This window comes from Thunnus thynnus, chromosome 12 (genome assembly GCF_963924715.1).
Source record: "Thunnus thynnus chromosome 12, fThuThy2.1, whole genome shotgun sequence".
Lineage (NCBI taxonomy): Eukaryota > Metazoa > Chordata > Actinopteri > Scombriformes > Scombridae > Thunnus > Thunnus thynnus.
Genome location: NC_089528.1, coordinates 10250566 through 10270832, shown reverse-complemented (window position 1 = coordinate 10270832; position 20267 = coordinate 10250566). Strand labels below are relative to the sequence as shown.

Genomic DNA, 20267 nt, shown 5'->3' with positions numbered 1-20267 from the left:
TAGTTACAGCTCTGTGTAAGAGAGAGACAATGACTTCTTCTAATTTTCTGGCCCTTTATCAAAAAGATATGCAAGCTCGCCTGTCACTTTGTTATGACATGTTTAACCATTCAGTAGCGTGAGACGAATGTTCTCGTTTAAGGAATGTTCTATTAATAGACTCTCACAATCAGAAATAAAACACAATTGAATGAATGTGTGCTTTGAAGCAAATGGAATGTGAACATGAGCTATTGGATAAGACGTCATTGTAAATGCGATACTACAAACTCCATACAAAACAAACAAAAACCAGTATTGATAAGATCAAACCTGACAATGAAATAAGGACGTGATGATGCGAGTGAATTAGAATGTGGTTGGCAGGACCAGGCTGGGCAGTGTTTAACAGGAAGTATTTGACAGGGTAAACATGCAGCTTCACAGGCATCCAAAAGTGCACTGTCATGTTGTCATAACCTGAACTTTGAGCACACGTGGGGTACTTTGGCCTTAAGCACTATACCCTCTTCAACATTATTAATACAGTAATCATGCACAGACAGTAGATTAACAAAGAGTTATTTAAATACTAACTTTAGTGGTTAGGCCTATGTTGAAATATGAGTATGTAAAGTATATAAGGTGTGTGTGAAATGTTGCCTTTTAAAAAACCACAACAGATTGAGGCAAAATATGCATCATGATTACAGATGCCTCTGTTACATCAATAAAAGTATACATCTTAATTTGAATATAAAAATATATTTTTTGAAAATAACTGAAAATGATATCATAGTTTCACCTGATATCCACCGATCTAAAGGCTGTAAGCTTTTGTTTCCATACATCACCTGAGAAAAGTGAAACTGCGTTGGAAGCTTGTCAAATGATCCCACCTACTATTTATAAAACTTTTTATTAAAAAAAAGCAGAACTTGTTCACACGAAAACTATTAGGTCATGTGGGACCACATGACTGAATATGGACTTTATTTGTTCGCACTCGGTTTGTTATTAAGGTCATTGCTGAGGAAGTGGTGGAAACATGGGCCGACCAGGGACGCAAAACACAAAATCTAGATCTCCTTTCACTTGTTACACCATTACCTACGTAAAAGCAGCGTAATCACATATATTTAGGTCACTTGTAATCAGGATATACCAGCAGACTGCTACTGACTGACGCATAACAGTAAAGTTGGACAGCATCATTTTGGTTTATCACCATCATCATTGTAAGCTTTTGTATTGCATGACATGGACGTAAATGACCTCAGTAAAGTTGTATAACAAATAAAATATTATTCTAATATAAGAAATTATATAACCCCTAAATATACTGTAGATATAAATTTAGAGCCTAGATTTGCATGATAGCCCTTGAACTTTGTGGTTATTGGTTCATACCTTTAATCACACATTGGTTTTACATAATACAACTCTCACAGCCAAAACCAAGAGTGAGAAAAGTTTTACAACTTTTCCTCTGCAGCTCACATTGTGGTGGTTAACACGTGGATGTCTCAATGGGTTTAATGTGTTAGCATTCTTTACAAACATATTCAAGTTGTTTTTTCTTATGTGCTGTAGATTCTGCTCACAGTCCAAAGAACTACATGTCAGGTGGAGCAGAGACTTTTTGAGTTACAAATGATGCATGCTGGGATATATTTGTTACATTAGAGACCTAATTATGACCCTGATTCTGTGGTTATTATTGACATGTTTTTAGCCCGCACTGGTGTTTATATCTGATATATTAAATGCTATGTGAAACCATGTGTGATGTTAAATGTCATTATTCTAATAAGCTTGACCTCTGTCTCATGCCTCATGTAGTCTGTCCTGCTTTGACTCTAAAGAGAAAATGAAAATAAAAAATGCATTTCTGTTTTTTTCTCTGTATGTGCTACTGTGTGAACCCACTTGTCCTTCCTGTCCTTGCTTCTGTAAAAAAAAACAAACCAAGATAAATTTTGTCATAAAGCATTTGATGTCCTCAAAGACAAGAGATTATTCTGACAGATTTTATTTGATCTAATTAGCCATGCCGCAGATATACATTTTTTTAACCTCATGTTTGACTGAAAAAGATTTTTATCTGGTGGAAAATTTCCACCATGGAACATTTCTCACCTGCCTCTGAAATAGACCTGAAACAAAGCGTCCTTTGTCGAACTGGTTGAGCAACATCATACAGCAGTCCAGTGACCTGTATGCAGCTCATGTGGTTCCAAAAGGATGATTTCAGTCTCATGACACATGTGGCAACCAAACCTATGGGTTTAAAAACAGCATTTTACCCTGTATGGCTGAGTAGTCTATATAATAGATAGTGGATATCCCCAAAGTTTTACATCAATGATGCATTGCAGGACAACTTGAACATCCTGTCTCTAAGATGTGATCTCATTTTTTTTATAGCTTCTCTTGGTCACAACACTAATTACTAATAAACAGAACAGTGCAAATAGTTTAACCCTCCGTTGCAACTCTGTAAAAACAAAGAAAAAACATTTAACACCCCATGTGAAAAATATATGTTCTCATCCTGCTGAAAACTCTTTTGGCTTAATACCCTGGTGCCTTTATGCTGAGAGTTTGCTGTCCACTACCCTCTGTGTGAGTGTCCTCACGCAGACGTGATGTACAAGTGAGATTAAAAGAGGATGTGGTGGAGCAGTTGGGTCTTAACACTTCCTCCTAATGTCTGTAACCTTTACCAGAGCGATACCTGTTGAATTCCCGCAGGGAGACTTCCTTTTTGGCGCCATATTGTGATATATTACAAATGCAGTTTCAGTTGTAAACCTTGCTTCTCCATTAACAACAATTTATGAGGGGCTTGTTGGATTTCTACAGTGATAAACGAAAGACTGAATGGTAAAGAAAAGGCTGAATGAATCTGAGAAAGGTTGAAACACAATCGAAAGCATGAAAGGCCAATGACTCATGCAAGACTGATGTAAGACCAGACACCGCGTAGGTAGGAGCATCCTGTCTTATTCATGTAGTCCATTCTCAACTATTAAAAAGAGTTTCTGTAGAATACACACAAATCACCAAAAATCCAATGTTTTGGATCTACAAACGTAACGTGGACACATAGTTTCGTACATATATTGCAGAGTGAATGATCCTGGTACACCATGCTGCTGTAGACGTTTCTACACTCACCAAAGCCACTATGCGGTAAATACTCTGAGTATAACTGTGAGTAAGTATCTGAATGAACCAAAAAATGAATGAATGAATGGATTTGTGTCTTAGTCACTTCCTGTGTATTCTTAAGTTGACGTGTATCTAAACATTCACAGGAACATTATGTCTAACTCTTATGTGCTTGTCTGACTGACAAGAACAGATTTTAGTCATCATTCCAAGGTTCATACAGACTTTCAAAGCAAATTCAATATTCTTTATTTAATATGTATGAATCCATCTTAATATTCACATGTACAATGTTTTCACAACTTGTGGAATACATTTTTAACATTTAGCTTATAAAAGATTATTACAGTTGTAACATATCGTTATTTCAGTGTTACAGCGCTGATGTCAGAATGCAAAAAAAAATTAAATGCATAAGGCTGTACATAAGAAAATCACACCTAGATTGCATCTATTGCTTTAGTAAGATAAAAATAAACTAAAATGATGTGCAAAGGCAGATACCAGCTCATGCACTTGCATCTTGGGTGGAGAGTGTTGTTTGCACCACATACACTTCCTGGCGTCTCTAACAGAAAGTCCCCAGCATTCTCACTACATTATTGTGGCATCGCTGGGAAGTTTTTTTGCTTTACAAGTACGTTCACAGCAGCTGCTTTTGATTAATGTACAACTGTAGCCGTTTTTCACCACACCCGGTTCTGAATAAACTCTCTTCAACGGCTTCTCTACAGAGCCGACTACTTCTTCTTTAATACAGTCTTATGAGGCATGACTTCTCCAACGGAAGGACGGCATGAATGTGTTGAAGATAACAGGTTTTGGACGCTTTTGGTGTTAAAGAATCAACATCAATGGTCCCAGTACAAGCAAACACACCCAGCTTCTCTCAGGTAGCGCAGCATTAGGCTCAGCTTCATAGTTCAGTCTCTATAAACACGATGTCGCTGCTATCTGCTTTCTTTACATCTTTACTGATTCTGATATAGAGTCCATTAAAGTCCTGTAGATGTCAGACCTGAGGAAACGGGGGTAGGAGTCCCTCTCCATTAGTCCGTAGACAATCCTCTGGGCATCGTCGAAGCAAACTGTGCTGGGCGCCTTAATGTTCCGCCTGATCAGGTCCCTGGTCTTGTGATCAATGTTGATCTGGAAGCAGAGGAAACATAATGTGAGTCAATAAATACTTAAAAAGTACCAGTGATATGTATTTCCAACCTTTTCAACAGTTCACTGTAAATCTGTCATGATCTGTGCATACCTCTCTCGGAGCCTCAGCTTGAATGTAACGTTTGAAGATCTTTTTGGCCCTGGAGGTCATCCTGAAGGAAGACTTGATCTTCTTATAGTCCTCACATACCAGCCAAAACTCAATGTTTTCATCACTGAACTCTGACTTCAAGAAGGCCTGGAATATCTTCGTTCCATCTAAACAGGTAGATAAAAAGAGCAACAGTTAGCCAGTGCTGAGAAAGAGTTATCAACTATTGATGAGGCTTCACATCGGGACTTAGAAAGTGATCAACTTACATTTCGATGCTAAAAGTCTCTCGAGTGACTGTGACCACTGGGACATCTCCTCGAAACAAAGCCTGTTAAAAAAGAGGTCCAATGTCACTAATGCATAAAGTATGTCAATAGTTTGGATGTTTTGTTTCCATGAAACATTGCCAAACAACAGAGATGTTTTCTGCACTTACCCCTCATTATTAGTGGCTTGAGACGATCGACACTGCAGCCGAGACTTCAGGTTTCCTCCCCTGGTTAACCAAACACACACAAACCAACAAGCATTACTTCAATGACATGTTTTCTTATACTAAAAAGTCGATCACAAATGGCAGAAAATTGTAGGCACTACGCATCGGTTAAAATGAAATATTTACCTGTCTTTTCCCCTTTTCTTTTTGTCAGCGTCCATGTTGAGGTGCTGCAGCTCCCTTGGTGATGTGGCTAGAATTGGCATGGCAGTGATGCAGAACTATGGGTTTGTATGTACATGTATGACTGTATGTTGGGCTGCTCTTAGAGAGTTGTGATATCTTCGGCTGCTACTGTTTCTGTTTGATGAGTCCCGCCTCCCCGTCTTATATGCAGTAAAAGTCTCACATGAAATTGGTGTATAGCGTCACAGCATCATGCTGAACTAACCACAGAAAAAGAGGAAGTTGGGGATGACGCAAACTTGCGCTGACTACAGCTACAGTTGCCTGTCTGTACTGTACTCTGACTTGCATGATTACTTGTTTGGTCTGAGGATGCAAATGGGGCAGTGGAAAATTCAGGAGCAGATAGGCAAATGTTGAGCTTTAGTCTCTGTCCTATATTGCTACGAGAACCAATGCCCTTGTTTCAGTTTTTGGAAACATTTTGTGAACTAGATACTGAGGCTATGTAAACACTCACACAGTCAAATTGAACTAAAACAGATTTTTAAAAATATCCTCTCAAGCTGTAGACACAGCTTATTACACAGTTAAAACATGATCATATGACTGTCATGGGTCAAACAACCCAAAGTACAAATGAATGATCGCACATTTGCATGCAGAAGCAGCTTCACAAGAGCAGATATTTCTCTCATGTCATCATTACATCTTTAGAGTCAAAATACTGTACAACACCTTCTTCTTTTAACAAATTAAAAGTTGAATTCATAAGCAATAAAACACACCCTTGCTCAATTCAATATATTCAGGGGTTTTACTGCTACAGGCTTACTTGGTCAATAGCTTTTGGTTACTAAATGTTAGCTATTGTTAGCTAGTTATTTAACTTACAGCAATAGATTGCAGTCTGGGAAAAACACTTATTTGCTTTTACACGCAGTCACATGATAAGATTGATGCCACCTTTAGTTTCATATGCTAAACAAATGCAAATGAAGCTACAGGCAGCAGTAAGTTAGCTTAGCTTGAGGTGTATAGGTGGATTTTGTTACATCTGGACAGAGGCAAGCTATTTCCCCTGTTTCCAGTCTTTATGCTAAGCCAATTAGCTAAATCTTGACAAGACAGTGAAAACAATGTATTTCTCAAAATGTCAAACTATTCTGTTAATTAATTAACTTGTTTAACTTTAGCTGGATATTGCTCTATAACTGACGCTACTGAGCCAGTTCATTGACTTTATGACTCTGACTTTATAACTTTTTCTGCTGTTACACTGGTCTAGCATTGACCATGATCTAGTCATTGTCACTTGTGGCCACAGTGGCAGCTGTTGAGCAAGACTTACATAATCTCACTTTTAAAATTATATGATGGTCTCATAAATGTCAAAGCTGCCGTCACTGATTTTGTCTAGAAATGACAAAGTGTTTTCAGTCTCTGTTTGTTGCTCCAACAACAGTTTAGCAACATAGTTTCTAAACTTAACTGATTCTTTAAACTTCATCTGTGCTCTCACTATGGGACACTCTCCTGACTTGTTGTTGTCATATGTAGACAACTAATGTGCAATGATTGGAAGCTTGAAACAAAGCCCCAACCAATTAACATCACTCTACAGCAAAGTTCTGGGTTAATTTGAACTTCATTGTCTGCCAATTGAACTGTTATATTTCTTTAGTCATGTCTTTGTTTCCATTTTACAGCTTCTTGCCATTGCTTGATATTTGATGGTGAAGACAGACAGGAAATATGTGGGGAAACAGACAGGGTGGTGACATCTCACAAAGGTTGCCCACCAGAACCAAACCAGGAACACTGTGGTTAAGTGTATGTGTCTTGGACCACTAAGCCGCCCCACTGTTTCCATCTTAGACACAATTGAAGCATATAATGTAGAAAGCAATCTCAATATCATAAAGGTAAAATAATACAACATATTTGTTGTGTACAGCTTAAATGTCTGGATGGCTTAATGCAAGGAAATCTTTTTACCTAAAATCTTTTTACTGCAGAGGTCTTAAAACACCGTCAATTCTCCTTCAATGTGATGAGCTGTGTCATTGATTCTGCCCTGGTCCTGCAGTAAATATTTCCCCTCAGTGAGGTAATGCAGTTTCAGACTTGTATCCACTTTCTGCTCCATTGTGGACAGAAACTTTGAACAAAACAAAAGCTTTCACTGGCTTTCTGGAAATTCCTCTTAAAAGTCCAGAGGAACATGATTAGGCCTTTATTGTTTGTTGTTTGAGGTGTAGTTTATTTTATTCACTATTTCAAACCCATCAATCAGTACTTTCCAAGTTTTTTAGGAGGAAATTGTTGCATATATATGTATATATATATAAATTGATAACTTTATGTTTGAACAGTCAGTCAGGTTTCTGCTTGTCATACTGCTTTTGACCCTCAATCTACTTCAGTGCAATATTTCTCAGTCTATCTGCACTTACAACTGCATTAATACAAAATGTTCACAGTGATGATGAAGATGCAAGCCTCTGAAATCTGTTTATCATACTATTGTGAAATAATTGAAAACCAATGGCAGAAAAATATGTACATTTCAAAACTAAATTGCAAAAAAAAAATGGAAAGAACATGTGATTTAGAGTAAATGCATTTGCTGAAACATGTAAAGAAAAACTGCAATGACCCTTTAGGAAAGCATTCTATGGCTTGCTTGGTTAATAGCTGCAAGCTTGATAAATGCAGTGACTAATAAAATGTGCAAAGTCTGAACATAAAACAATCATAACCTCAAAACATAATCAAGGAAAGTGTAAGGCCTGCTCTTAGACTTGAGGTGAGTGCTGTTGTCACACTCTGTTTGTGTTTGTATGCTAGACAGGAAATGTTTTGTGTTAGAGCGCAGCTGTAGTTTGCTGCGGTGACATAAACCGTTATCTCAGACATTTTCTTTATCGGTTGCAACACCCATCTGTGAGTTTCCTCCGTCAACTGTTGTCACTCTGAAAACCATAGCTTTGCTCACTTGCTGTCATTTTCGCGTCTTCTTCACTTCCTGCAAGCAATATCCTGTTAGTTTTACTGGGCAACACGTTTCTGTGCTCTCTTCTGTGAGTTTTTCACACAGAATTTTTTTTTTTTTTTTACTGTACCCAATGAACTTAACCCTTCTCCTTCAAAGAGATGAATGCAGCTAGGGTTGTCTAAACTAGAGGAAGTTGTGGTGAGCTGTCTGCAAAACACAGAACAGTTTCTGCCAAGCACCTCTTAAAATAAATCCCCTGTACATTCAATGCCACCAACACAAACAGAACAAAATGTTTGTCTGACACTGAGCAGTCACATGGAGAAACCACGCTGTGCCTACTTCCACTTTCCAAACACAAAAAACACATCAAACACAGAACAATCATACTGCAAAGAGAACAATGTCAATGTTGTAATTTATACTTTATGTCCTTATGTCCTGAAAATAGCAATATTTTCCCTGGGAGTTTACACTGTGGACTGTGGATTTGAACATTATGTCTAAAAGTCAGTAGTTTGGGAACCCAGTTTTATCGTGCTCTTTTGAACTTGCATGCTTTTTCATCTATGATTATTTAAGTTTTGAAAATCACCAACTTAAACCCTGCACCACACAACCCACATTAACTTTCCTTGGACGGGGGAATTTACATAAAGGACGATGAGCTTGTTTATGATTTTTCCATCACAACAGATTCCAAGTTGTGATTTGAATCCTCTCAGACACTTTTTCATGATGAATGAACTCACCTAACAAAATGAAACCAACTGAACTACTGAAAGTGCACCCCGACTCCTCCCTCCCCCGTCTGTGTCTGGAATTTCAAGCAAGGTTAACTTCGGACAGTATTGATTCATAAGGCTCCTATTCACCTTACGCTACATGTACAGCAAATCTCCTCAATCTGCAGCTGAGATGTTGCAGAAATACACTACACAAAGCTATAGGAAGTTGCCTCAGGAGTGACTGCAGAGTGTGGCCATTTCTCCTTTTTCTTCTTGGTTATTTGTGTCTCCTTGTTTGCAGAGTGATGTTGCTTGGAGGACTCTGTTGCCATCTGGTGTTTGTTTGACCAATGACTGTATTTACAGACGAGTGTTATCCAGCTATGACAGAGGGGATTTGAATGATATTCAAAAAGGCCACACCCAAATGTCATTCAAGTGAATATATTAAGTTTCTGTTTTGAAGATACTTAAAACCAAGAAAACCAAACTTTAACATTTCACAGAACACAAAAAGAGAAAGAAGTTCAACAATACACTCACATATTTATTGCCGTTTGAAAGTTGAATTTGTCAGAGCATAGTAGTATTTATATTTGCATAATCCATTAGATAAAGTGTTGATAATACTTTACAATGAGGAACTCTTTTTATTATTAATTTCATGAAGTGGGGCAGAGAAAATAGTTAATCATAGAAGAAGCATGTGCACAACCTCTTAAAAGATTTTTTTTAACCTTAACATAATTAAAGAGATGAAGTATAATACAAGCTGCAAACTCTCTTGAACTGCAACTGTCTACTGAATCACACAGGTTGAGCTATTTCTGCTACAATTAGGGCCAGGATTGTATGGCATAAACCCGTTATCCACACTGAAATCAAAGAGTGCTACAGCAGATCAGAGTCGGAGAGAAGACTTTGCAAGCCTGTCTGGGAGGCTGTCAGTTTGAAAACAGTCACCTTGAATCAGTTCTCCTCAGGAGTCCCTGATAGATGTCAGATTTTAGGAACCGCGGGTAGCAATCCCTGGCCATCAGACTGTAGATGAGCTTCTGTGCTGTATCAAACGAAGTCAGGGTCGGCTGGGAGATGTTCTTTGTTATGTTTTCTCTGGTACCGCAATCTATGTTGATCTGAAATCAAATGATATCACCCAGGGGCGTCTTACAGCAACTTTTCATCATCTTTCACTATAAAGTTCTGGCACTAAAGTGCACTAAAGTTAAATTCTATAGTTTTACTACCATAAAAGACACAAATACACAGTTTTTAGCAGCAACTATATTACTACAAAATGAGATTATAATCAGTGACACTCTTGAATACGTGTCTTGGTGCATATTTGCAAATGTTGGAACTTGAATTCCTAAAAAAACTTTTTTTACAGCTCACAGTTACCTGTCTAGGTGCTTCAGTTTGGACAAACTCTGAGTAGATCCTGTTGGCAGAGGAGATCATCTCTGGGACCGTCTTGATTTTTTTGTACTCCTCACAGGCGAGCCAAAACAGTATGTTCTCTTCACTGTACTCAGACTTCAGGAACTCCCGGAAAGCTATCTGTCCGCCTGGAAATCCCAGAGAGTAAGCAAGCAGTGAGTGTATATACAACCTGAAAGAAAGAGGCAGCAGTTGAATGAAATACCAACTGTTACCCTGACTCGTTGGAATCAAAAGAGGCTCTCACCTTTGCAACCGAGGACTTTGTCCACAGACTCACTCCAAGTCTCAACATCCTCCAGTGGATCCTTGGGAAAGCAACACAATCTACCCTTGAAAAGAGCATCAAGATCTATCACTAGCCCAGTTATCTGTGAACTCCACATCTCATACCCTCTGAAAACACACTGCCAGGCCGGATCATTAATCATTTACAGTATTCAAGGTGATATGCTTTAGGATGACCTGTAAACGTTTGATTTAATACATTCAGCACCTGAGAGCAACCTCTCATCACTACAAGCTTGCAGAAATAAAGGCACGGTGCAAAGTGAGACTTACAGTGAGTGAAAACCTCCTTGGTATTTTCCACATGGCTGCTGTAACCTGTTGCCTGCTGAAAATGGTAAAGGCCCAAAAATCAAATATGCAGTAACTCACTTTATCGCCATCTCCTCGTCCTCTACGAAGGGAGACAGAGATAAGATCCTGCCAGACAGAAGATGGGGTTGTGATTGTTTGGAAATGAGGGAGTCAAGTGACTGAACAAATCAAAATGAGCCCCCCCCCCCTTCCCTCCTCCGCTCCAACATGAATGGAATATATGGAAATCTGTATGCAAAGTGTTGTTGTTGGGAGAGACAGGGCATCCTTCCATGTCTGTCGCATCTCAATATGAGAGAGCTTGGCTGTGATTTAAACTGACCTCACCTCTTGTCCAAAACAGTGTGAAGTCCATCAATTTGGATTTGACAGTAAAAGACTGGCAGGTAGTTTGTGTCAGAGCACATAAAGGGAATTTAAACATGAAGATTCAAACTATTGAATTTCTAATGATCAAACACTTCACTTAATATGAACTATAATCCAGGTTTTTATGAGTTTAATTAGGAATACAGTAACAAAATGGCTTGCTGTGGCAGAGTACTATGTGGCAAATTTAGAATAAGATTTAACTAAAGCAATGAACAATGGTCAGGAAGCTCCGGGAAAGATCCTGACCATAAACAAATAACCATAAACAAATACACTATTAAGGAAAAGGTTTGTCATCCTGACATTTGCATATCTGCAGTGTTCGTCAAGGCGACAAAAGCATAAACAAACACTGATTTATTAATAAGCCTCATATGACACCTTCAACTGATGCAGGTGATCACTGACTCCTGAAATTTAAAGGTTGTGATTTTGACCAAAATGCTACTGGCTCTGTGAGGCCGTACTTAGGCACAGTGGTAGTTTGAGTTAAATGCTAACACTAGCATGGCAACAAGACATTAACACTAAACACAAAGTACAGGTGAGGCTGATGAGAATGTCATTAGTCCTGCAAGGAGTCATAAAACAAAGTATTAAGCAAATTTTATTTTTGGGATTACCAGAGTTATTAGAGTTCAGCCATCCATCTAAGAGTTGTTGAGACATTTCTCTCAGGACCATAAACATCGAGATCATGGTGGCGTTCAATGAAAAGCCAGGGGAATCACTAAAGGCATTAGGCTACTTCATCAAGGATCCACAAATGTCTGTAAAAGCTGATGGTTGATATTTCACAGGATAAGTGAAAAATTTAAACTGCACTCGATGAAAAGTCAGGGGATCACCAAAGTCAGAGAGACTCATCCTCTGGGTACTATGGATGTCTGAACAAAATTTCATGGCAATCCATTAAAAAATTGCAAAGATGTCACTAAAAAACAAAATGATAACCTGCTCACGCATAGAGAAATGTCAGCGGATCACCAACGTCAGCAGGATTTATCCTCTGACGGCTGTAAATGTCTGCACAAAATCTTGTGGCCATCAATGCAATAGCTGTAAAAATATTACAGTCTGGACCGACAAGCCAGGAATTGTCAATCATAGTGCCACACTGCCAGAATGACTAAAAACAGTAATAACATTAAGAATTAAGTGAATCTTTCACCTGACACAGTAGTGGGAAGCTGAGTCAGAAGCAGTATTCAAATTAAGTTTAAGTGTATGTGTACTTGTTTGAATTAGAGAATTTAGCATTTACTTACAGTAGACACCGTTTAAAGTAGAATGTGTAGCACCCTTTACTTTTCCACAGTGCATTTTACCTAACGTTCATTAGAACATCCACATACTGTATGAGCTATATGTGGAGGACAGTCCTCCACTCCTTTGGGCCTGATGGTTGTATACAGGTTATCAGTAAACCATAATACATAATGTATATCACCATTAGTATGTATGTATATTAGTATGAGCACTTTAACCTGTCCTGACCTTCCTAACCACTGGTGAAGATGTGATGGTCCAAACAAACCAAGAATGTAAATCACGACAGGTGATGAAAAACACTCAGGCTGCCCATATTTGCATGTGTGTAGACTGACCAGGTTGAGGAATTTGTTTTTCAAAAAAGGCACTGCCAGCAAAGATATGATGACTATACTGAGGAGTGTTGTTTACATGCAGAACATCCAAGCAGTTTTCTCCCGATGTGATTTAGCCTTCATGCACATCAAAAGTTATTCATGCACACCTGCATGGTCAGTGTTAATAGCATCCAAGGACAAAGAGGCTCCATACAACCATGAAATGGTTCATTTTGTCTAAGAGCTTTGACTTCTTTTCATACCCACATCTACAGTGAAACATACTGCGTATGGCAAGTGATACAGCGATGCTGTGTATGGCAATATTTTTGCCATACACAGGGTGGCACTCTAGTCCTCTCCAGGCCCCCTCTCTTTATTTTACAATTCCCTCATGTGTCCACCTTTTCTCTGTAATTGATGACAGCTTTAAATTTGTATCTTTCTTTTCACTGTTGGTCCCGTTTGCTTTATTCATGTGAACATGAAAGGGATTTTGACCTTTCTACTGGGGCTATATTGTAGGATTGGTGTAGGATGAGGATGTTACCAAAAAAGCTGTTTGAATTAAATTTCTAACCCCTGAAAGTATTTAAGTAAGCAAGCAGGTTTGATGTCTGACATAGAGCCTTCCTCACACAATTGGTTTCAATTATATTTAGCCCTCAGTCTGCAAAGATCGTTTTTAGAGTTATTTACTGCCTGCATCTATTCATTGATGACCACTGCTTAATCCTTGAGCTGTGGCCACTTTCAGAGTGGAGGGAAGTTGTTTGTCAAGCAGGACCCACTCAGTTATATCAACTGCTTCACATAAATATAATCTGAATACGTCAATGGAAGTACAATGTTTAGGATGGAACGTATAAACTCTCGCCTTGGGAGTTTCAAACTGAACTCAGCCTTCTATTTATTTAGGTCTGTCAATATTGTTGCAGGCCGGCAGCAGCATCAAGTGCAAATAGATTTGTAAGGGGGAAATTTCACAACTGAATATCTAAGCCTCAGAGTCATCAAATCCTTTACTAAATTTGGCTCACATAGAGCCAGATAAAAGAGTTTACTGGGTGGAGAACCCTGGAACAAACTGGCTCTGAAAAGGGGAACTTGTGACATAAAAGTTTGGAAACTGGAGTTCAAGAGTGCAAAACTACTGACAGACTTTGTCTAAGATTGATGAATCTTTTAAAAGAAATCAGTTTGTTTGAGAATCTGTGTAAAACTCCACTACTAAACACCTTACAATCAATTCTTTTGTTTTAAACTCCTCATAGACGAGTATTCATCTCATATTACAAGCTTCATATCTTCAGGCAAATTGCTTTCTTACTGTTCTGTTACATCTTTAACTTGGGGACGATTTCAGAAGCTTTTAGTGCAGACTGAGTCACAAATTTAAATACCAATGGAAAGAAACAAGAAATCTGCCAGCAAATTCTTAGCGGGCAACTAATCTTAAGCTGTGATGAATTTGGCAGGCCAGCTGAGCTCCTTTAGCTTTGTTAACACATCATTACATTTTCCCCCGTTCTCTGACTATTCGAGTAAGAAGACAGCAGGAACTGCAGTGTACGCATGTTTGTGCCGTCTAGATTTATGCATAATTAATGTAAACTGTGAGGTATTCCACGTAGGTTTTTGTAAAATGACAGTAACTTGAGTTGAGATGGACCTCATCCCTCTGAAGGCTACTAGAAACGCTGACATCCGTGTTAATGAGCTAAACCAGCTCTGTGTGTATCTACAGCTGTATGTGTGTGCACATGTATGTTGTATATATCTGTCCCATGCATACATATTCAAGAATTTGGGGGTGAACTCAGTGGGATCACTGACAGTTCTGAATTAATACGTATTTGTCTCTGTAAGAAGTATAGCTTGTGCATTCATACAGTAACATGAATAATTCTGTGCTAGAGTGGTGGGAGTTGATAAGGTCTATTAATTTTTCAGTGATTTGGAATAGGGAGCCACACAATTTTCCCCACTAGTGTAATATGCACACATTATGACTCCATTTGTCTCATTTAGATGTGGTCATTCAAACTAATTAATAACACTAAAAAGCCTCATTAAAACTGCGTTTATAAGAAAGTGTTTATTTGAATTATTCCACATAGTAAAATATGTACATTTTACAACAGCAAGGCAAAACATATGATTATAGTAATACATAAATTAGATGGTAGCAAACTGAAACAGCAATCATAATTAATGAAATGTAATATTAGTATTCAAAGAAGATATATGCATTTTCTGTGTCTGAAAATGTGATATATTTTAATTGATAACAAAAATGAGGGATCTGTATCCCTCATTAAAAAGTTTCAGTGCTTTGCAGTCACCATGGCTGCAGGCTTTCACTGCAAGTTAGTCTGGAGGGGATTGGACAGTGTGAGGGATACAATCATGACTCCATTTTAATGAGATATGGTCAAATTAGCTTGTAAGCCGTATCAACGGTATTAATGTTGTATAAGGTGCTATTGCTAAATTGGAAGACAAAGCAACGGAAATGTAACATGTCTGAAGTCACTTCAGAGTGGTTGGTTGTACAGCTGGCTGGATACTGTCAGTAGGCACTTCAGCTGAGATACTGTCTCCAACCATCCCTTTATCATTCAAGTTTTGAAAATTTAAGAAAAAAATAAAAACATCAATGAAAGGTGAATCCACAAGCTCAGAGAAAGAGGACAGATATTGTTCCAACTGCAGCAGAATAGTCTGGTTTAATGACCACAGAGAGTACCCAGTTCTGATTGGCTGCAGGGTTACCATTATTTTCAGATAACCACATGGCTCTGATGTGGTGACCTAATAACCTTTGTAAATTTATACTTGTATCTGAAAGGCTAATAGTTTCAGCATTTATCCAGCTCTGTAGTATAGTATTTAAAGGAAATGTTTGACGTTTTCTCTTCTTTGGTTTCTTGCTAAGAGTTAGATGATGAGATCAATATTTGAACAGTAAATATAAAGCTTCTACCAGCAGCCAATTAGCTTAGCTTAGCGTAAAGACTGGGACATGTTAACATGTTATATCTGGTTTGTTTAATCTGTGCAAAAAACGGAAGTGTAAAAGCAGCAAGTTGTGATTTTATGAGGGGTTATGTGCTGGACTATTTCTTGGCAACATTTCTGAGCCACACTAGCTGTTTCCCCCTGTGTCCAGTCTTTATGCTAAGCTAAGTTAACTGGATGCTGCCTGTTGCTTCATATTTAGTGCACAGAAATGAGAATGGTATCAATCTTTTCCTCTAACTCTTGGCAAGAAATCTCAAAATTTAAAAAAATTAAAAAAAAAAAAAAAATAGCCTTTTCAATTTTAATCTGTGGCATGTTGCCGTGGTACAATGTAAGTGGGATAATCCACTTTGAACCCTGTGGTTATAAAAAATAACTAATTCTGCAGACCTGTGGATAATTAGCCTCTGCACCACACATTACTTTTTAACAATTGTGCTTCTCATCATGGATTATCTTCTTCATAATAATCCTGTCATTCTACATAATGACTGAGCTAATATGTCTGAAATGATACTGCGGCATATAACTACCAGGCCGGGGATTCAGTTGTGGCCTCGCCTCTCTCGTTGAATACACAGGAGCGTGACCTTCTGCGAAACATGGTGGCTCCCGGGCCTTTCCTCCTGGAGAGACGCAGATAAATGTCAGAGTGCAGGAACCTGGGGTAGGAGTCCTTTTTCATCAGGCTGTAGACTTTCATCTGGGCGGCTTCAAAACAGCTCTTTGTGGGCTGGGCTATGTTCTTCTGGATGGCCATCTTGGTGTTGTAGTCGATGTTGACCTGAGTGAGAGGTAAGCGGATGAGAAGGAAATTAGGACAATGATGAAAAGGGCAGATCCGTTAAATACATTAAATTCACACCATGACATGGTCACGCACACTTATATCTGGATTTGAACGCGTCAGTTAGGGATTTTGTGTCCTCCATGGTGGATTTGGATAAGGCTCAAAACAACTCAATAACAGACCTTGTTCTGCAATTTCCTTTTAGAATTAATAATGGACACTATCTGTCAGAAAATGAGACAGATAAACATCCTAGAAGATTTGTTGCCAACTGAGAATTTCTCAGATGGTGACAAGAAGAAAGGGGAAACCCCAAGATCCACACTGACAACAGTGTGAGGTAGAGCCTTTTAAAACAGCAGAGAAAATCAACATCTTTAAGTTTTAAAAAAGACAACATGCATTACATCAAACATGTCAATTTCTGGGCTCTCCCCTTAGACGGATGCTTTTATTTAGGGGCACAAGCATCAACTTGGCATTCTTTGGATTTGATTTATGCTCTTTTCAGATACAGCTCTTTTTGTAATGAATAAGAATGTGACTTTGTGGACATTGTCAGAGTACTAAGGAGCAATTCTTTGTTTTTGTTGCCATCACATGACCTCAAGCTAATTTGAGTTTAAAGCTAAACTAAACAATCACTGACGCACATTAGATTCGAAAACATATTATGGTTATCATGATAGATAAGGATGTTCATTTCCTGGTTCCTAGTTTTGTGAATTAGTTGTTTGTTTAAAAATACTCATTAAGACCATCATAATTATGGGAATTATAGACTGTGAATTGTCTTTAAAGAGTATTCCTTTGAGAGATTTACAGCTTCTTGTACGCAGCAACAAAAACAATCACTAGTAACATAGCTCTCAGTATATTCATGTCTATGAAATCACATTATCTTCCACCATCGGTAGTGAAGGTCACGTTCATTTACATTTGGATCACCCTGCAAATCACTCGAGTTGGTGTATGCTTGAATGTTGCTGCAGCATGCTTCAAACAACTATCTGTGATATTTATACATTCATTTAGACTGAAAGTGTGTGGGTGATGCTCTCTCCGGTTCTGCAGAGGAATGTCACAACCTCAAACCAGACGGCAGCTCTCAACGGTCAGATCTGCTGCAGGCCCTGAAAGCTTATCGGATGGTGGTCGTATCATCCTTGCAAAGGGAATGGAAACCTTTGAGGCCGCAACTGTCTCTTACAGAAATAACCCGACCTGCTTTGCAGTCTTGCATGCACTAGATGCATGACCTCAAAAAGCTGCTGCTCCTAACAACTGTTCTCAAAGGTCAACCTGCTGCAGGCTGACTACACAGTGCTTCAGAATTCACCCACTGTTATTTTTATTACAGTGACATAAATATTTCAGACCACCAACAGCCCTCAGTGACAAATAAGTCAAAGAAAATGCAGAACTGCAGGGGCTGTTTGAGCCTTTTCAGCTCCATTGCATTTTATGATAAATAAACACGCCGTGCCGTACCTCTTTAGGGGCATCCGATTCAATAAAAACTGTATAAATATATTTGGCTTTGGACAGCAGCTTCGTCTCAGAATCAATGGCCTTGTATTCTTCACAGGCCAACCAGAACTCGATGTTTTCCTCACTGAACTCTGTCTTGAGGAACTGAGAGAAGGTTTCCACACCATCTGATGTAGAGACACAGAGACAGACACACATTTAGATACTAAAGTGACAGTAAAAGAAACTAGATAGCTGTTAAAAACAAAATCTTTTCATTTTTCTGTGCATGGTGGATAATAGGCTCACGTTTGATTATAAAAGCATGCACAAATGGGGAATAGACTTTCCATAACTTCCTCATCCAAAAGCCACTAAAATGTGCTTAGTGTATAAACAATTCAATTATCTAGAAATATTGTATAGCTTCAGTGTACCTAATATTAATGTTATCTTCATTATGTAGCATTCACTATATTAACTATCCCCAAATAAGCACATACAGGGGTTTAAAGTGTTTCATTGTTTTTAAACTTTTGTGATGAGGAAGTTGCACAGTTTCTGTATTACCATCTGTGTTAACACACATTAAAAGATGTAGTGAAACTCTCACTGCTCTCTTCATTAACTATTTATTGCCTCTAGCACTCCAAAACAGTTTACTACTCAAATGGAGCATATTGTTTGACAGCAGAAGAAACCGTTTTGGACAGCTTTTCAACACAAGTTTTTTGAGAAATTTCAGGCATTAATCTGACCTGAGTGCTTTAGCAGTTCTTCAAAGGAGTCGCTCCACTGCAAAGCTGCCTCTGGTGAGATGCTGAAAAAATCAGAGATGTGGTCAGCTCTTACCTAATGATGCAGCACAAATGTTATGGATTCTCGTCTCATTAGACACCTAGGTGCCATGTTTCTGTAAGTGTGCAGTAGTCACGGAGAATACTTGAAACTTAGGTTCAAAATGAATAATACTTGTCAAAACAACATTGCCTGTATATGAAAATAATGGATTTTGCCTCACTTGCTGGGTGTTGTATTTGTCTTTTTATGGGGACTGACGTTTTCATGAGAACCAGACTTGGTGAGAAAAAGGCTTAGTCGGCTCTTCCTCTCCTTGTCTTTCTGTCTGCAAACAAAGGAGAAAATACATCAAGTTCCACAAACTGTCTCCACGTTAAACTGCGGTACTATTCACCAAATCAGCAGTTTTATCAAAGAATTACTCCTCCAGACACATTTTCAATGTGGTTTACATGGCATGCTATACATTACAAAATGTTTTTGTGGTATAATACAAATCACAAGACAAGTCACATATGCACGTTACAAAAAGGAAGCAAAGACTCATCATGGAGGACAACGGCTTTTAAAAGTCAACTTTACGTAGCGCGAGTAGCTTTCAGTCACACTCACACAAGGTACTATAAAGAAACATCACATATCTTTTACGATGGTGTTATGCTACACTTTAGAAAAGTAAGACTTCTCTATACGGAAAAAAACTATTGCCTAACCTGATTTTTCGTGATAAAAGTTGCACCACTCAGATTATTGACGTGAGCTTCAACGTGCGTTTATTTAAACCAAACAGTTAAATTACCCATTTCCAAATCAAGTAAACATTCAAAAACAACTGAGGTTCACACACCAACCTGCTATTATCGTCCTTCATCTTTGGTGCCTGCAAGTCTTCTGGACCAAGCATTTTGAAATATGCTTCCTCCTTTGGGGCCATGTAGTTGAATTGAGGAAATAGAAAAAGAAGCGTTTCCATGCTGTTCTGTCTGTATCTGGCGTGTGAAGCTGCAGGCCACAAATAGCTCTCTGAAAAATGTTTAACCCATCAGGCGATGAACCACCCCGTCATTTATAAACCCTGCTTGCATTTCATTTCCCATACCTTTTGCTTTACTTCCTGTAATGGTGTAAGCACTTACTGCTAACAGCTCTATCACTGATACAGAAACCCCCCTGGATTCAACATCCTGTCAACAGTTTACTTTTTTTTTTAAAAAGACAGCTGCATACACTCATTCATAGGTTAGGTTTTTTGATTTGTTTTTTTTTTTTTGCTTGAGGTAATATGTTGTCTTGATAATCTGATACATTTTATCATGTTCAAGCATATTACCAAATAAGCCAGATAACATAAAGAACTGGTGTTTTCCGAGTTTTCATAGATCCTGTAGGGATTGAAGGACCATGGTATTTATA

The 20267-nt window shown here is 38.4% G+C and overlaps 3 protein-coding genes across 3 annotated transcripts; all 3 read right to left on the bottom strand.

Moving 5' to 3' along the window:
- Positions 1-3378: 3378 nt before the first annotated feature.
- LOC137193873 (regulator of G-protein signaling 13-like) lies at positions 3379-5237 on the bottom strand. Its single transcript, XM_067605295.1, has 5 exons — positions 5040-5237; positions 4854-4913; positions 4684-4745; positions 4415-4581; positions 3379-4302 (listed from the first exon to the last, which is right to left on the bottom strand). Exons 1-5 carry the CDS (start codon positions 5117-5119, stop codon positions 4117-4119), a joined length of 555 nt encoding a protein of 184 aa, XP_067461396.1. The 5' UTR covers positions 5120-5237; the 3' UTR covers positions 3379-4116.
- Positions 5238-9309: 4072 nt separating this feature from the next.
- Positions 9310-10962, bottom strand: LOC137193871 (regulator of G-protein signaling 21-like). Its single transcript, XM_067605293.1, has 3 exons — positions 10453-10962; positions 10167-10333; positions 9310-9901 (listed from the first exon to the last, which is right to left on the bottom strand). The coding sequence occupies exons 1-3, from the start codon at positions 10634-10636 to the stop codon at positions 9725-9727; spliced, it is 528 nt and encodes a 175-aa protein (XP_067461394.1). The 5' UTR covers positions 10637-10962; the 3' UTR covers positions 9310-9724.
- A 3892-nt stretch (positions 10963-14854) lies between these two features.
- rgs18 (regulator of G protein signaling 18) lies at positions 14855-20000 on the bottom strand. The gene is made up of 5 exons (XM_067605292.1): positions 19706-20000; positions 19075-19179; positions 18812-18873; positions 18075-18241; positions 14855-16577 (listed from the first exon to the last, which is right to left on the bottom strand). Exons 1-5 carry the CDS (start codon positions 19825-19827, stop codon positions 16323-16325), a joined length of 711 nt encoding a protein of 236 aa, XP_067461393.1. The 5' UTR covers positions 19828-20000; the 3' UTR covers positions 14855-16322.
- Positions 20001-20267: the final 267 nt, after the last annotated feature.

Coding starts and splice junctions, on each gene's coding strand:
- LOC137193873 (XM_067605295.1), bottom strand. CDS start 5,119: ATGCCAATTCTAGCCACATCACCAAGGGAGCTGCAGCACCTCAACATG. Junction 4,746..4,853: donor CAAGCCACTAATAATGAGGG/GTAAGTGCAGAA, acceptor CTTTTTTAACAG/GCTTTGTTTCGAGGAGATGT. Junction 4,582..4,683: donor GAGACTTTTAGCATCGAAAT/GTAAGTTGATCA, acceptor CTACCTGTTTAG/ATGGAACGAAGATATTCCAG.
- LOC137193871 (XM_067605293.1), bottom strand. CDS start 10,636: ATGATTAATGATCCGGCCTGGCAGTGTGTTTTCAGAGGGTATGAGATG. Junction 10,334..10,452: donor CAAAGTCCTCGGTTGCAAAG/GTGAGAGCCTCT, acceptor TGGGATTTCCAG/GCGGACAGATAGCTTTCCGG. Junction 9,902..10,166: donor AAACTGAAGCACCTAGACAG/GTAACTGTGAGC, acceptor ATTTGATTTCAG/ATCAACATAGATTGCGGTAC.
- rgs18 (XM_067605292.1), bottom strand. CDS start 19,827: ATGGAAACGCTTCTTTTTCTATTTCCTCAATTCAACTACATGGCCCCA. Junction 19,180..19,705: donor ATGAAGGACGATAATAGCAG/GTTGGTGTGTGA, acceptor CTTTGTTTGCAG/ACAGAAAGACAAGGAGAGGA. Junction 18,242..18,811: donor AGAACTGCTAAAGCACTCAG/GTCAGATTAATG, acceptor TCTCTACATCAG/ATGGTGTGGAAACCTTCTCT.